General features: G+C 31.0%; 1 protein-coding gene across 1 annotated transcript in view; it reads right to left on the bottom strand.

Annotated features, from left to right (window-relative positions):
* The window catches only part of LOC129743239 (potassium voltage-gated channel subfamily KQT member 1-like), a 207,650-nt gene that overhangs the window by 69,128 nt on the left and 122,797 nt on the right, over positions 1 to 15,725 (bottom strand). Inside the window, exon 5 of the mRNA XM_055735216.1 lies at positions 8,964 to 9,139. Within this exon, the coding sequence (XP_055591191.1) occupies positions 8,964 to 9,139 (176 nt within the window). The remainder of the gene's footprint in view (positions 1 to 8,963; positions 9,140 to 15,725) is intronic.

The raw sequence follows: 15,725 nt of genomic DNA, 5'->3' as shown, positions 1-15,725 counted from the left end.
GCATTTTGGACTTTATTGCATATTGTACTTTATGGAGATAGAATTTTGAAAACCGATCAATAGCGTGAATCGGGACAGTGATTTGAGTATATTCCCAATATTCTGAATTATGAGCACTTCCAGCTTCTGATTAGCTTTAGATGGTGTATTTTTGAAGCTGAAAAAATGAGCTATAGAAATTTGAAAAAAAAAACTATTCAATCTATTTTTTTAAACGCCATTTCCAAAGAGTTTTTTACACCATCCTCGCCCTTCGAAGAAGTTTGTAGTATATCTCTCCTTTTTTCGCCAAAATTATGTTAAAAAAATATTTCGCAATATGCCAAACTCGTGGACATGAGACATTACAACTTGAAGTTTTCCCAAACAACACTTGTCATGGTTTCAAAAAATTATCGATTTTATGCAGTGCAAATTTTTTTTTAATAAATTTATTCAAGCAAAAAATATAAAAATTTTACAAAATATCAGTTGCATCATTAATAAATTCTCAGTGTTTTTTTAATATTCGCTTTGAAATTCAAATATTTAAAAATGTTGGCAAAAACAAATTTCTAAGTTTACATTTGTCCCGTATATTGGAGCGAGTGTCAATGCAAAGCTTATTTTCAGATGCGTTGGAGTTATGGCTTTAAAATGGATTTAATACGTATTTCTGTTTGTTTGTTTTATCAAGTGAAACTTGCTACACCTTCAAAAAATAAATGTAATTTGTAAAAAAAATATTCAAATTTAGGTTTCTGTTATACTGAAGGAATACTGTATATCTACAGTATTCCTTCAGTATAAATTTATGTTTGTTACTCCTTTTCTAACGAATGCTGTTCAAAGCAAATGACCTTCATTTACAAAAACGTTTAAGAATTTTAAATATCCGCTTCAGTTTCAACATTCGAAGCACCATTTCTGGTCTTCCAACACATTGAATCATTTTGAAGATGAATTTCTTAAAAGTTCGACGTTTGCCCTTGCCCCACCGTGTAAGTTAACAGAAGGGAATATTGTATTTAACACTTTAAAGGGTAAACTAAAAGTTTCTCTTAAAAATTTTGCGTCCAGTTGAATATCAGTTCTAAAGTCTCGCTTTTCAAAAACGAAGCGGATCAAAAGTCTCTTTTATGCAGCCATGTAACACAAAAACACTTTTCATGTTAAGTACGTACTTGAACTGGTATGTAAGCAAAAAGTACGATGGTTTTTTCAGAATTATTTAAAATAAAAAGCTCCCATTTTCATTTCTTAATTCGTTTCAGTTGTGTATATGGGCCGAAGTTACAATTTCTAGAAGAAAACATAATTTTTAATTTTTGTAACAGAAAAAGTTGAACGTTTGAACATGTTCTAATGTTCCTTGAATGAAAAGTCGAATGCTACCTACATTAACACGAACAAAATACGGAAGAATTTTTGCAAATCTTTCAATTGGTTTGGATTGGATTGATAAAATACCAATCCGTGTCGCATCTAGGCGTCATTTATTACCACGTGCTGTGTACAAATCAAATAAGCAAGAAAAAAACACATCTAGGTTGCATATCGCCCCACGTGTTTGAGAAACAGGCGCCTTATTGTTAAATTTTCCAGCAATCAATGAACAGTGTGCTTTGGTTACTATCCTCTTTCGACGACGTTTGCTCGCCCATGGAGACGAAAAACAAACCCCAGGTTGAAAAATACGCGCCAAAATATTCCTACTGATCAGTATGCTATGCCTGGGTTACTTTCCTTTAGCGACGTTGGCTGACGACGCCTCGACCATAGAGACGAAAAACAAACCGCCCAAAGGAAAAAAAATCTCAAGAAAATGGATGTCATGACTTTAATTTGTTTCGAAAAACTACAAATTTTGTATGGAAGCCTCTCCTTCCTAAAGTCGGATGGAGTTTTGACTATTACAGAAACCATCCCCGGCCTCAAAAACCCTCAGATGCCAGTTTTGACGATGATCGGTTCAGTAGTTTCCGAGTCTATAGGGAACAGACAGACAGACAAACATTCATTTTTATATATATAGATAAATAAATTTGTATAAATCGACATCTGTGGCATGCCTCGCTTTTGCGATAACTGCATCGTTGGATAAAAATTAAACGACTGGCTCAAAGTTGTTACAACACCATTTTTTTGTTTCGATTAAAGTCGTTTTAATATCTTTAACTCATTCGCAACTTTTATAAATGATGCAGTTGGCGGACAGTCATTGGAAAACTTATCCGGTACAACGCTGATCGATGTTTACTCATTTACTGATTTGCCAACTGAGCTATATCACAAGCCTATAACAACTTTGATTGCAACAAAAAAGGTAAATCTTTGATGAAAAAAGACAGGCGAATTTTGATTTCATAAACCTCAAAATATCTTCTTGATTTTCACCATACTTTCACTTGAATGTTAATACAAATCAAATGCTTGGATAAAGCTCTCATAAATAATTTGTTTTACTGTAAAAGTCAGAAGTTTCGTTTTATGATTGAGAACTTCTCAAAATTATAGAAAATTTTTTACCAATCAAATGAATCCATTTTGGTGCAAACTTGTGTCAGTGTTAATATTTCAGTAGTCTCTCACTAGTATTGCCTAAAATGAAATCTTTTTGACAATATTTTTTAAGTTGACTGAAAATCTTTAAATTTTGCCATGCAGTAAAAATAATTAGTTGCCATCGCGGAGCTTCTCGAAACAACCCTTTCAAAATGCAAGGTTGTTATATAAAACGTTAAACAACGGTTATGTTTATGTCACACTTATTTAAAAAACGTCATTTAAGATTATAAAAATGCTTTTGAAACTAATATGCCAATTTTCACCAGGTTCGGAAATAGGAAAACGTCATAGATAAGTAAATTGCATGTCATATATAAAATGGGGCTTGACAAGAAAAACAAAAACATGAAAATTATTGTAACAAAAGTAATATTTTCAACTTACATTCAGTTTTTCAAAATACTTAGCAATATTTGATAATTAAACTTGATGGATTGACATCTGCCATGAGTAAAATGAAACCTTTTTTTTTATATATTCTTGAAGAATGGAATGAAAAACGTATTATATTTCATTTCAAATTAAATCAAGTAGAATCTCCAGATAATTATGAGGATGAGGTGCATTCTTGAAGAATGAGTATTTCATACAAAATTAAATCTCGTGGGATTTCGTGATAGGTGAAGTTGAAACATTTTCGAAGCACTCCAACGTGATGTTTAAATATGACTTGCATTGAAAAATTTGTGAATATCATTTTCATAGAAATTAGTGACCAAAAGAAGCAGGCATCCTATTTGTGTGTAGTGTAGGTTGGATATAGCAATTGGATCAAATAAAATCAGGAAAACTATTTTTTATTTGAATACTTTGTTGAAAAAAAGCGGGACGGTGGGACATTTTCGAAAAAAGCGGGACTTCAAAATTCTAATTTAGCTAGAAATAATAACAAATCTAAAAATGCATAATAAATCCGGTAAGTAATTTAACAAATATTCAAAATTATGTAATTTCCTATTTTGTTGTAAATATGAATCACTTTGAAAGCATTGAAATAATCATAAATCGATCATGAAAAGTCATGATCGTTTAAAAACAGATGATTTAAAATATTAAAAAAAAACATGAAACTTTAATAAAACTTCAATTGCATATCATATAGTTTAAAATTTGAAGTTATGAAAATTTGCTGCTGCCAAAAAATATTGATTCCTGACAAGGACAAAAGGTAGAAACATTTTTTTAATCGAAATTTGAAGAAGATTTTCTTCATAGAAAACAAAAATTCAGAATTAAAAAAAAGACAAACTTTTTATAAAATATAGCAAAAAATTAAAAAAAGTTTACTAAAATATGTGGTCAGTATATTTGAAAATTTGAAAAGCTTTACTAAACAATTCGGTATATTCATTTGAAAATACAAACAAAATATATAAATCAAAAAGATAAGTTGAAGTTTTCAATAAAAACTTTGTATTACTTTGAGAATGTATTCATAGAATTAAATTGATATCTAAAGAGAACACCATTTGGGTGCTTATGCTAATTTTGTAGATTTTGAATTTTCATGAAATTTCCAGAACTCATATCTTTACACAGATTTGGTCTTTTGCCTCTAGTTTTGGTGATATAGAGTTTATACGTTTAAAAATGAATCAGTGTTGAGTGAAATCAATCATTGATAACTGATAAACTTACAAATCTATATCTCGCGTCTTATGGAACATGTTAAGAATTCACAGAAAACTGCTGTAAAAGTTATCAAAACAACTTTAAAATTTGCATTCCACATTTAGAATATGTTATTCAGGCTAAAAATATTCTAAATGGAAAGAAATTACGACTAGTTTATGCCATTTTTTGTATTTTTTTCGTACTAAAACTGTTTGTTTACATTTCGTTTCATACGGCGTAATAAAAGCTCACGTGAGATATGAAAGAAAAAAAAACTTATTTTGATTTTTTTTTAATATGCTTCATTTGATAAGGAAAAATATTTTGAACATGATGATACTGCATAAACTCAAAAAAAAGTCTGCAGTTGAAATGAGAAAATATCATAATTATTATTTTAGACATAACTGTAAAAAGTTTGAAAAAAGGTTTTTTTTAAATAATACCTATTTGTTGTAGAATTTCAAAAACTCAATTTTGGTGGAAACTCCTTGAATTTTTTTTTTGAAATTTTCTCATAAAACAGGGTGGAGAAAAGTAAACAAATGAAAAGCTGATAATAAAATCAAAACCTTTGCTTAAAAATTTAAAAAGTTCCGAATTTTCTTTAATAATATTTACAAATTTTCGAAAGTCATTATAAAAAACAAATGCTGATAGAAAATAAACAAATTGCGTATTTGAATTTAATGAGTTTGATAAAAAATAGCTCTAAAGTTCTTTGCACCTCGAAAAAACAAGAACTTTGTTAACTTGTTTTATTTATCAGCATCCCTTCGAATGTGGAGTTGATCATTGGAAAAACAAGAAACGCAAAATTATATTGAAGATCAGCAGAAAATTTGTAATGACGTTTTTCTTTAAATCAAAGTAATTTCATCAATTAAATTGAGGTTTTATTTTTTTTGGCTTAATCTGCTGACTATCGTAAGTATTGAAAGCCTGTCACATGTCACATGGCTACCAATTTGTTGACCAACAATATAAGTATTCGATGAATGAATTTTGAAGTTAAAATAATAAGCTTTGAATTCTGAATTTCGTTGGTTACACTTCTTTAGAAAAACGCTTGTTAAATACAACTCATTTTTGTGTCTAGATTTGAGTTTCCATGTAGATGGTCTTTTGAATAACAAACTGAAATTTACAATAAAAAATAGTATCAATTTTGAAACGTCTTTAAATGAAATGTCTTAGGCCTTGAGCGACTTAGGAATCAATTCAGCCGGAGGTGAGCTAGTTTTCTGACATGTTTATTAACATTTGTTTTGGCCTTGGATGATCTTTAAAATGCTGCAAATTGTCGAATTTCATGCGATTTTCAGTGATTTACAGCATTTTCAAGTCAGAAAGAGAAATTCGACTTCTACTCGTTTATCCTTTTCACCCAATACCAATATTATGGGGGTTATATACAGGTTTGAATAGATTTCCCTATGGCGTCAGATTGCGAAATTCGACTTTCACTCGTAGAGCCCTTTCAACTAATACCCATATTATGGACGTTTCATGTGATTTTCAGTCATTTATAGCTTTGAAAAGTAGAGCGGACGCCACCATCTTGGATTTTAAGATAGCGTCGGAAAGGAATATTCGGCTTTTTTTTTTGAGATTTTCATTAATTAACAGCTTTGAAAAGTAGCTGCCATCTTGGATTAATGATGGCGTTAGAAAACAATTTTTTTTTCTACTAGTTTAGACCTTTTACTTAATACCTACGCATATTGTAGAGATATTAACACCATTTCCGGTGATTTGTATTTCAATCAAGTATTATTGGAGTTTAATAGAGCATTCTGAACTTTTTCTGAACAACTCTACCCTATACATGATTTTTATTTAAAATGAGAATAGCAGTTATTGATTCAGCAAAAAAAAAAACATTTTAATTCGAATGGCACAACTAAACAGGCTTGAGGTCGTTATTTTGAGTCTTATAAAAATTATGGTCCATCAAACTTAAAAAGTAATTATAGAAATTCTTTATTAATTTCACTACGATTTTTCAAATTTCTTCCAAATCTTGTTAATTGGGTGAAGGAAGATGTTTGTGCTTGATTGCGATTAAAAAATTTGTTTGAATTGGCAAATCTGCAGAAATAAACAACGATTTTCCTAAAACTACTTAAACAAAAAAAATAAATAAATTATATTTTTGATTTTTTTTTGATTTTTGTGAGAAATCTCACACATACGTAAAAACATAGAAATAAAAATACCATGAGCTAATTTCTTTTAACCTTAAGAATATTTTTTGACATCATTTAAAATATCCAAGCGTTTTCGAGTTATTTGGACAAACAAAAATGTAATGATCTAGATAAATATGCCAAATAGAGCAAAACAAAAATGCTGTTAGCATAAAAAAATTTCTGAGTTATTGAACTTTTGATTGAAAATTGTGACTGAATGATATTTTTTCATCATTTTCAAATGTTTCCAACATGATAAAAATTTGTCAAAAATATTTGTTGAAAATGACATCGTAAAGGAATGATATGAACAATTTCAGTGCAAAAGCTAGCTCTTCAATTTTTTTAGAGAAAGTTCTCTAACATGTAACCAATGGGTTCTATTCATCCCATGAGTTCAAAAAGTCATGTTTTCAACTAAATGAATCATGATAACTTTTGAGCACAATATAACTTATATTAATCCAGAACCTATTGTTTATCTTATGATTGCCTGTTTGAACGGATTCAAAAGACTGATTCTGTCTAGTAAAATAGACCTATCTGAACTTTAAAGATTGGTTTTGTCCAAAAACTATAAATTTTCGTTCGAAAGCATGCTATGACTATAGGGTTGTAGACAAACCACTGATCACACTGAAAAGACACTTAAAACAAAATTTCGACCATTTTATAGTTATTTTTTTTTGTCAAATTTTGCAGTTTCGCAAACCGACGGTGGGTGGCGAACCTACCATTTTCCCGATACAAATGCCCTATCGGAAAAATATATCTGTTTAGCACGATTTTATCGTAGGAATTGCCTATATTTTTTTTAAGTTGAGGGCGTTTCTAACTGGGATAGCATTTCTTCAAACCGATGGACGCGTACTCTGGAATAGATATTGCGTACTGTTTTCAAAATTATCCAAAAAAAAAAAAGAAATAGCGTGTCCAGTCAGTATGGTCAGTGGACAAACTTTTTGAATTCTTTGTTATACACTATATTTAAGACTTTAAAACTGAAAAGTAATACGGCCACAAAATAAATTAACATTTTATCTTTCGACTTGCTTGATTTTTGACAATGTTTAAGCGTCCGTGAATGAAGGCTCAAGTTTCTTTGAATAAATAATCAAGTCTCCTTTAAATAGATAATAATTACGATTTTTCTCGCACGACAAAAAAAAAGCTACCTATTCATGTACGGGACCAAGTATCGTTCTATTTTTTAGAGCATGGTCATTCGAAATAACATGTTTTCACAAGCTGTAAAAAACGGCGAGTTTCTATACTTTTTGGAAGAAGATATGATGAGAATAAGAAAATGGGATCAAGTATCCCCATTTTCCCCTTTATATAGTAAAAACTTCATTAGCGTTTTCAGAGCTACTTAAAATCAAATGGTTGAAACAAGAATCTAAGCATTTTTCATGACCACAATAAAATAGTTATAAAACTAGCTACATATAAAGCGCCATAATAAAACCATAATAAAATTTTCCAATGATAGTTGGCTTAATCACTTGAAGCTTATTGACAATTTTTTTTGGGCAGGATCGAGAAGAATCCAGGTGAGTCCCAGTGAGAGGCCCAAAAACAGCTGGAAAAAAACAATTCGACCAAAATTCAAATGGTTATTCGATTAAGAAGTCCTAGAGAATCTAACAGTGAGCTGAAATTTGAATAACATTGAAGATAATTGATTCCATAAAGTTAAAGAATGTGTAAGGTTTTATCAAGGGCAATCCGCAAATTTCAATAAGGGAAATGATAAAAAATATAAATTTTTCTGACTGGTTCTTCCATATAGCTGACTAATAAACAGGCCCGACTTTATTTATAAAAGATAGAAAGGCACCTGGCAGGTTTTCAGCTTTAAACTTTCCGTTGATAAGTTTCGCCTGCATTTTGCAGAGATAAACAAGGAAAAAAAATTGCTGTCTGGAACTTGAGGAGGCTGTCAATCTGTGGAAGCTGCAAATAAATCAATGTTTTATAACTATTTACACGATAAATGGGTAAAAAATACAAATAAGAGTGTTTTCACTGTATTCTGTTTCTATTTTGTTTTGATCGGAAATCATGCCATTAACATTATGCGAAAACTGTGATGCGAAAACTATAATGTCAAAAATGTTGGTTTTGTGCCAAAGAAGGAAAATTTGTTTTTAACTTCGACCAAATTAAAGTTTTTTTTAGTAATTTTGAAGGTAGAGAATGTAATAAAAAAAAGCCTTGATTTAGAAAATGGTTCATATCGAAAAACTTCTTTAATGATAGTTATCTCAAAAATTGCTTAGCACATCGTCACAAAAAATTGCACATCTGAACTTTACATTACTAGGCAGTTTCGCTGAAAATTTCATCAATTTCCATTCATGTATTCAAAAGTTATTTACAAAAAAAGTGTTGCATTCTTCTAAAATTTGTATTTAATGTTCAATTGAATAATCCCAGTCTAAGTTTGCTTTCTTTTTCAAATACCCAATTGATGTCGAGTTCAAAAAATACAAATACAAATTACAAAATCCAGATAATTTCCGCAAATTTCCTGTTTTTTGTGTCGATTTTTAAACGATTTTTATTATAAACATCTATAAAGACGTTCCAAGGCTACTTGCTACTCACCTGCCGATGGATGAAAACGACCGAACCGAGTAGTCGCCAGGTGCCGCCCTGCCGATCGACGTGCAACATCCGCAGGATCTGCAGGAACCGGATACCTCGGATGGCACTGGTGGCAAACACCTGTCCATTTGAGCCAACTGACAGCACAACCATCGATGCTACTACAACTATTAAATCTGTGTTGAGGGAAGAAAAGAAATGAAAAATAGAACATCAGAAACGGTTGCAAAAAACGGAAAATGCCTTTAGCATAACTTGTGATTTGAATAGCAGAAGTCAAAACGAGTGTCGGGTTTTGTTTCAGTTGTTTTCCTCCCCATTTGGGGAAGAAAACTAAACAAGTTGAGTAGGATTCGATTGTGAGACGGAGTTTTCCGCCCCCGAAAAGAGCTAGAGATCATTCATAAGTAGGTGTGGGTGGGTGGGTGTTAGAAAGACCACCACGGAGCTTTGTCTGCATTATGCAAACGGCATGGCAGCTACACGTCTGCTAGTTCAACCGCAAAGTATAATTTTCCGCAGCCAGAAAAGATGGTGGGAAAATCTTCACTTGACACGCCATATCCTTGCTGAGGGAAATGTGGGGGGTGAGGATCAAGGATGAGAGAATAAGGAATGCGAAGCTGATGTGGCATGAGGTGAGGTAATGGCCTCCGTCTTCTTTCCTTCATTCGTACGTTCGTTTGGCAAATAACGAATTCAAACGAGAACACTTCCATCTGCATAATTGAGGGTAGTATACGAACTTTAGGGTAGTTCTCCAGATTAGCACAGACACACACACACACACACCGTCAGACAGAGAGAAAGAGACCTTGGTTTCTGTTTGATTGCGAATTAAGCAGTCAAGTTGATTTTAGAGCACTTTCCAGGTTGCATTAAACGTTGATTAAGATTGGTGGGAGGGGAATTTTCTCTGTGGGGAATGTCTGTCTGACGGAATGGTTGAGGGAGAGTAATATTTTGATTGATTGTGCACTTAAGGGACGTTGAAAGATGTGTGTGTTATTTTTGCGAACATAACATTCAGCTTCCGGCTGCGGAGCATGGAATCACTCTCTGGAGTGACCATTGTTTGTGGATTATTCTGTTTTTTTAGGAACATAATTTAGAACATAAGGCTATGATCATTGCCTATTTTTGATAGATTTTTAAGTTAACGTGTGTTTGAGATAATTACGATGCAAAAATACATGGTATAAACAATTTTGCACAAATTTGCTCCTTTTTCGGATTTTGCGCCTCGAAAATTCTTCATTGTTGACTTGAAAGCTCATGAACTGTTGATTTTTTCTGATTTTTATCCGGACCAAATGGTTAAGAAGTATAAAGAGCCATCCTAGGATGCTCACGAAGTTCAAGCCAACCATCGGAGTGCATCCCTTGATCTTATATATGGTAAATAGTCTATGGTTATTGGGGATAACTGAATGCAGACTTCTTGAATAATGCAAAACATCCATTTCTGGCAGGCAAAAAGTATTGCCTGACTAGTAAACACCAAGTAATTAACTAATAATGATCATTTACAAAGATCGCAATTTGTGCATCCGGTTTTTACGCAATATGACAGATTTGTTCCGATGGACAAGAAAATTTATGTTAAGACCGGATTTAAGAAATCGAATTCTTCGAGATGCCTACTAACAAAAAGGTTCCAACCAGATTCCAATTGCTTTTTCTAGGTGAGTTTGTGTAAAATATCATGATTTTGCAAAGGTTTTGCTTCTGTGGTAAAAAAAATAAATCAATACATGACTGAAAAAAGTGTGCAAAGATAAAAAAAAGATTTTATGAAAAAGTTAGAGTATTTCTTGAAATCATTGATAATTATATTTTTTTTATATTTTTACATTAAATCTCATATTAACACCTTCATTTCCTCCATAGAAAGTTTTTCGATCAAATGAATAGTTTTGAAAATACACACGTTTGTAACTGCCCGGATACTAAATGATCATAGCCTTAGTATAGATCCACTCTCTGGAGCCACCGTTGTCTACTCAAAAGTATTGATTTCAGTTTGAAAGGTTGCTTAGAAGTAGTGTTTGTTCATCAGAATGTGAAAAAATAAACAAAAACGAAGAACTTTAAATTCATCCAAATAAATACGTCAGCTTCAGTTATTTTTTAAATCGTTTTCAACACTCAATTCAGTCTGAAACAAATATTATCACGGCGTACATAATTCAAAACCACGTTCTAGGAATGTCAACTCAACCGGCAGAGTTGGAACACCAACAACATCAAGACCCTCTAGCAAGAGCTTACCAACAACGGGATGGTCGTTTCGGTCATTTCGGTTAACCACATGGTGAGAAAATACCCACTTCAGATGCTGCAGAGTGTAGTTCAGTCGGAAAGTGGCAATTGTGGTTTGTGTTTGGCAGCAGCTGGACTACCTCCGGTGGTTCTCTAATTCTTCCACCTTCGCTTTAACCTGTGTGTGGTCATTTAAACCAGGACACTGGTTTGGAAATGCTGATAAAGTTGGAAGTGGTTTGAACTTGGAACAGGTGGGAACTAGAAGGCAATGTTCAAGACAGATTTATTTGGATGAATTATTCAAATGTCTGAACATAAGAAAAAACCTTCTTAACCTGTAAAAATTTAATTATTTTTAGAAAAATAGTAACAACAGTTGCATACAATATGTTTTAGATTTTTATAATATAATCCTTGATTTAACTAAGTTTGTTCAGAATTCAGTCTGTATTTGCCTAGAAATATCAAGTGTTTGAGAGCATTCCCAAGCACACTTTAATGGAAAAATTATACCGAATTCTTCTATCATGCCTTGAAAGTTAACTTTTGTATCATTCTGCAAGAATAAAGGTCGGAGTAAGTCAAAATTTGGGTTTCATTTTTCATATAAGGATACCTCGACTATGCCAAGGGTACGTTTCACCGAAAAAAAAGTTCAGAAGGTTTGTAAAAAAACAATTAAAAATACTTTTTGAAAATATAAGCATGAGGATGAAGAAAAAAACTTGTGGATAAGGTTTTGGAACAATACTCGGTCCTAAACACGAAATTCAAACCATCATTTACAATCATGAATAAGCTATATTAAAATTTAACGAAAAAAACACCATTAAAAAAACACTTTTTATATTTTTTGTAGCTCTGATTCTAGGCACCAATTTTATCTGATTCTTGACATATAATTTTGGATTTTTTATTTGATACCAAGACTCTAAAAATCTGTAAGATAAAATATAATTAGATCTTCAAATGTATTTATCAGGTTTTATTGGGGCTAGCCCGGTTTTCCGAACAAAAATTGAAAACATGGCCCGGCTTGGTTGCCTTGCATTTTGTCCGGATTTATTCACAGTCTTAGCATAATTGAAACCAAAAACTGATATTTACGTAATACTTGAGTTTTGATTGAATTACAAAAAAAATTAAGCTTGTTCCATCGAAATAAACATGCAAATATTCAAGGGAATTGTGAAATTTAAATATTAAGGCTTGAATGCTTCGTTGAAAAAAAATTTACTCTCATGTGTTTATCTTTCACCATAAAACTTGTTTTTTTAGAATTCCGTTATTTGGATTTACCTGTAAATTGCTTGGTTAGAGAGTTGAAAATTTTGAAATCCATCCTCCAGATTTTGCAAAGTTTAAAGTTGAAAATGTCCGGATTTTCTCGGAACGGATATGTTCAGAAAAAAGTCTAGAAAGTTTGTTTAAAAAAGTAGTTTAAATAAAAAATTGGATGAACCAATATTCAGAAATCAAATTTGAAGACCTTAGGGTCAGAAGAAGGCAAATTATAAAATTCGAATAAAAACATATTGGAATTTAACATCTGTATTTTGCACAAGATGAAGCTAATATATTTAATACCTGTTTGATTTAATTAACAAAAAAAGGGTTTGTACAAACAAAAAAAATCTAATAATGAGAATCCTCTGAGTTCCTGATTAATCTTGTCAATACGAGGTACTCTAATCCAGAACCTAGAGCTTTGAATTATAATTAATTGATTTGAACAATATCTAAATGTAAGCCTCAATAATTCAGGTGACACAATTTTGCAAATCATCTCAAGTATGTCTGGTTTAAAACTCTTAAAAACGGGAAATGAAACTAAGCAAGTTTTAAATTTTATTGATGGTTTTAAGATAAAAATTTGCACTGAAAAAAACTCATTTGGAGGGAATCAAAATTTCAAATTTCAAATTGTTTCATAAAAAATAAAAATTTATTTAACCAGGAAAGAAATGAATTGTTTAATAAATGTCACACACTTCCTAGAATCTAATATATAAAAATGGCGTTTTCGGGTGAGACATGGTTTGTATAATAGTTTCAAGAATCTCACTTTTTATGGAAAGGGGGCCCCCATACAAAATCTACTTGAAATGGAGCTTAAGTCAAAAAATTGAAAACCGATTTTCGTATAAATTGATTTACGAGCACCAAGAAGCTCAATACGTGTAGAAGAAGTTAAACATTTATAACGGTTTATTAATTGGAAGGTAAAACGAAGTTTACCGGGACAGCTAGTTTAAAACGAAAGAAAATTTCATCGAAATGCAAAAGAGAATACTGAGCAAATATTATAAATATAAATTCGACTAACAAAATTGAGAATCAGGTTACTTCAATCTATCATGGATTCAGGTCATATTACTGTGTTATATTTTGATTAAAAAGCTTTCTAAAAACAAGATGCAGTAAATAAAAGGTTCCACATTCGATAATAATTTTTGAAGTCTAACACAATTAGCTAAAATTGAATCAATACCGAGAACCGATTAATCCAGAAATAGAATTACGAAATGAAGAGTTAATCACCGTAAATTTGTTTAATGAAATTATTTTATCGGCTATATCGGTGAAATTGTATATTCTTTGAGAAAGAATATTTAAGAAAAAAAAAATAGAATTAGAAATAAAATTTTGAAAAAATTAGATTTTTGCATAATCATTATCACAAACACTTTTTCTAGTAAATACAATTGTAGAAATTGTGCTAATAGCATTAAATCCTCAAAACAAATTTTATAATGTGATCACTCGGCTAAACAAAAATAAGAAAAAAAATGAAAGTCGCTAAAATTAATAAAAAACTTATAAAGGTATTTAACACCCATAATTCAAAACAAGATTGCTTAAAACTGAAAATAAAAAAGGATACAAATTCTGTGTTCTGTGTTTTTTTAAAACACAGAATACAGAAGTTTTCGAATTTTCCCATTTTTCTTGAAGTTGAGAATGTCAGATGAAAATATCATACCTAAAAAGGAATAAATTCTGAAAAAAAAATGGAAAAAAAATAATTTTTAAAGCAGTTATATTTTTGCAGTGCTGGAGAGTTTATTCAATATGTTTAATAGCACTAGTTTACAAAATTTGAAAAAAAAACTTAATTAACTAACCATTTTTAATGTGAAATTGGGCGCTGAATCTCAATATGAAATTTAAAAAAAATCTCAGTAGAAATGTTTTTGAGTTATGCTCCAAGTATGAAATTTTGGAAAAATAAAAAAAAGAACTTGAACTCAAATTCAAATATCTCTGAATGCAAAACAGTAATTCGAAATCTCTTTTTTGCATATTAAAGGTAAATAAGTTTGCTATAGAGCATTGAAACTTTATTTTTGATAATATTTTTGGTAATTTTAGTGGCTTTATGATAGAAAAATTTATAAAAAAACGCATTTTTTTAGAGAAATTTTTGTTAAGCTAAAGTTTTAGACTCAAAGGTTAAATAAAAAAAACTGATTTTCCATTGACCTTGAATATCAATTCAGTTTTAAAAATCGTTTGAAAATTGAAGAAGTTATGGTTGCTTTCCCATAACAGTAATTTTTGAATTTTTGAATGATTTATCGAACAACGATGTACTTATCATAGTATGGAAAGAATTAAATCTCACTCGCTCCAAGCCAAAATATATAATTAGCATATCCTAAGGTCACATGTCAAATTTCAGAACGATCTGACCATGGGGAGGGGTTGCAAGGGTCTCAAACGTGAATAGAATTTTATGATATTTTGGAAAAATAAAAATACTGATTTTTCATTAATCACTTTTTTGTCCATAAACTGATTGGTTTTTATGAACAATTTTCTTAAAGCCTTAAGGTCGGAACAAATTTTTAATCCTTCTTCTGTCATTCGAAGCTGAAGCCTCGCGAGGAGGGTAACAATATAAAATAATGCGAAAAACAAATAAATTTGAATAAATTGTACGAAAGCTTGTATACAACAAAATTGCATACTATATAATTGCACAAAACCTATAAATCTAGTAATTTTTATCGAATAATTCAATAAAATCAAGAATACAAAAGGTAAAATAACTTCCATCTTCCAAAATTATTATTTTGGTCTTGAAATCTTTCGGATATTTGGAAAATGTAAATGTACAATGTACAAAATGTACATAAAATACTTCAAACTTTATTTATTCCCCTTTTCGGGTTTTTTGGAAATTTCGAAGGAGGGAGTGAGAAAGGAAGAATTTGATATTTATTTTCTCCAGCCTAATTGAGACAAATATTGCACTCGAAGACTGAAACACGATTGGACTTGAAACAAAAAAGTTATAGCGGTTCAAAGATTGTATTTAGCCGAAAATTCTCGAATAAAAAGCAATGCGTAAAAAGTACTCATTGTATGTACAGTTTTTGAACCGCAATAACTGTTTTTGTTTCAAGTCCAATCGAGTTGCTGTCTTGGAGTGAAACATCAATTATTAAGTACATCAATAGAAACATTTCAAAAAAGAAATGTTCCGAACATTTT

Source organism: Uranotaenia lowii, chromosome 2, assembly GCF_029784155.1.
Source record: "Uranotaenia lowii strain MFRU-FL chromosome 2, ASM2978415v1, whole genome shotgun sequence".
In the NCBI taxonomy this organism is placed as follows: domain Eukaryota; kingdom Metazoa; phylum Arthropoda; class Insecta; order Diptera; family Culicidae; genus Uranotaenia; species Uranotaenia lowii.
Note: the sequence above shows the minus strand (reverse complement) of the source record. Positions and strands in the feature narration are given on the sequence as shown.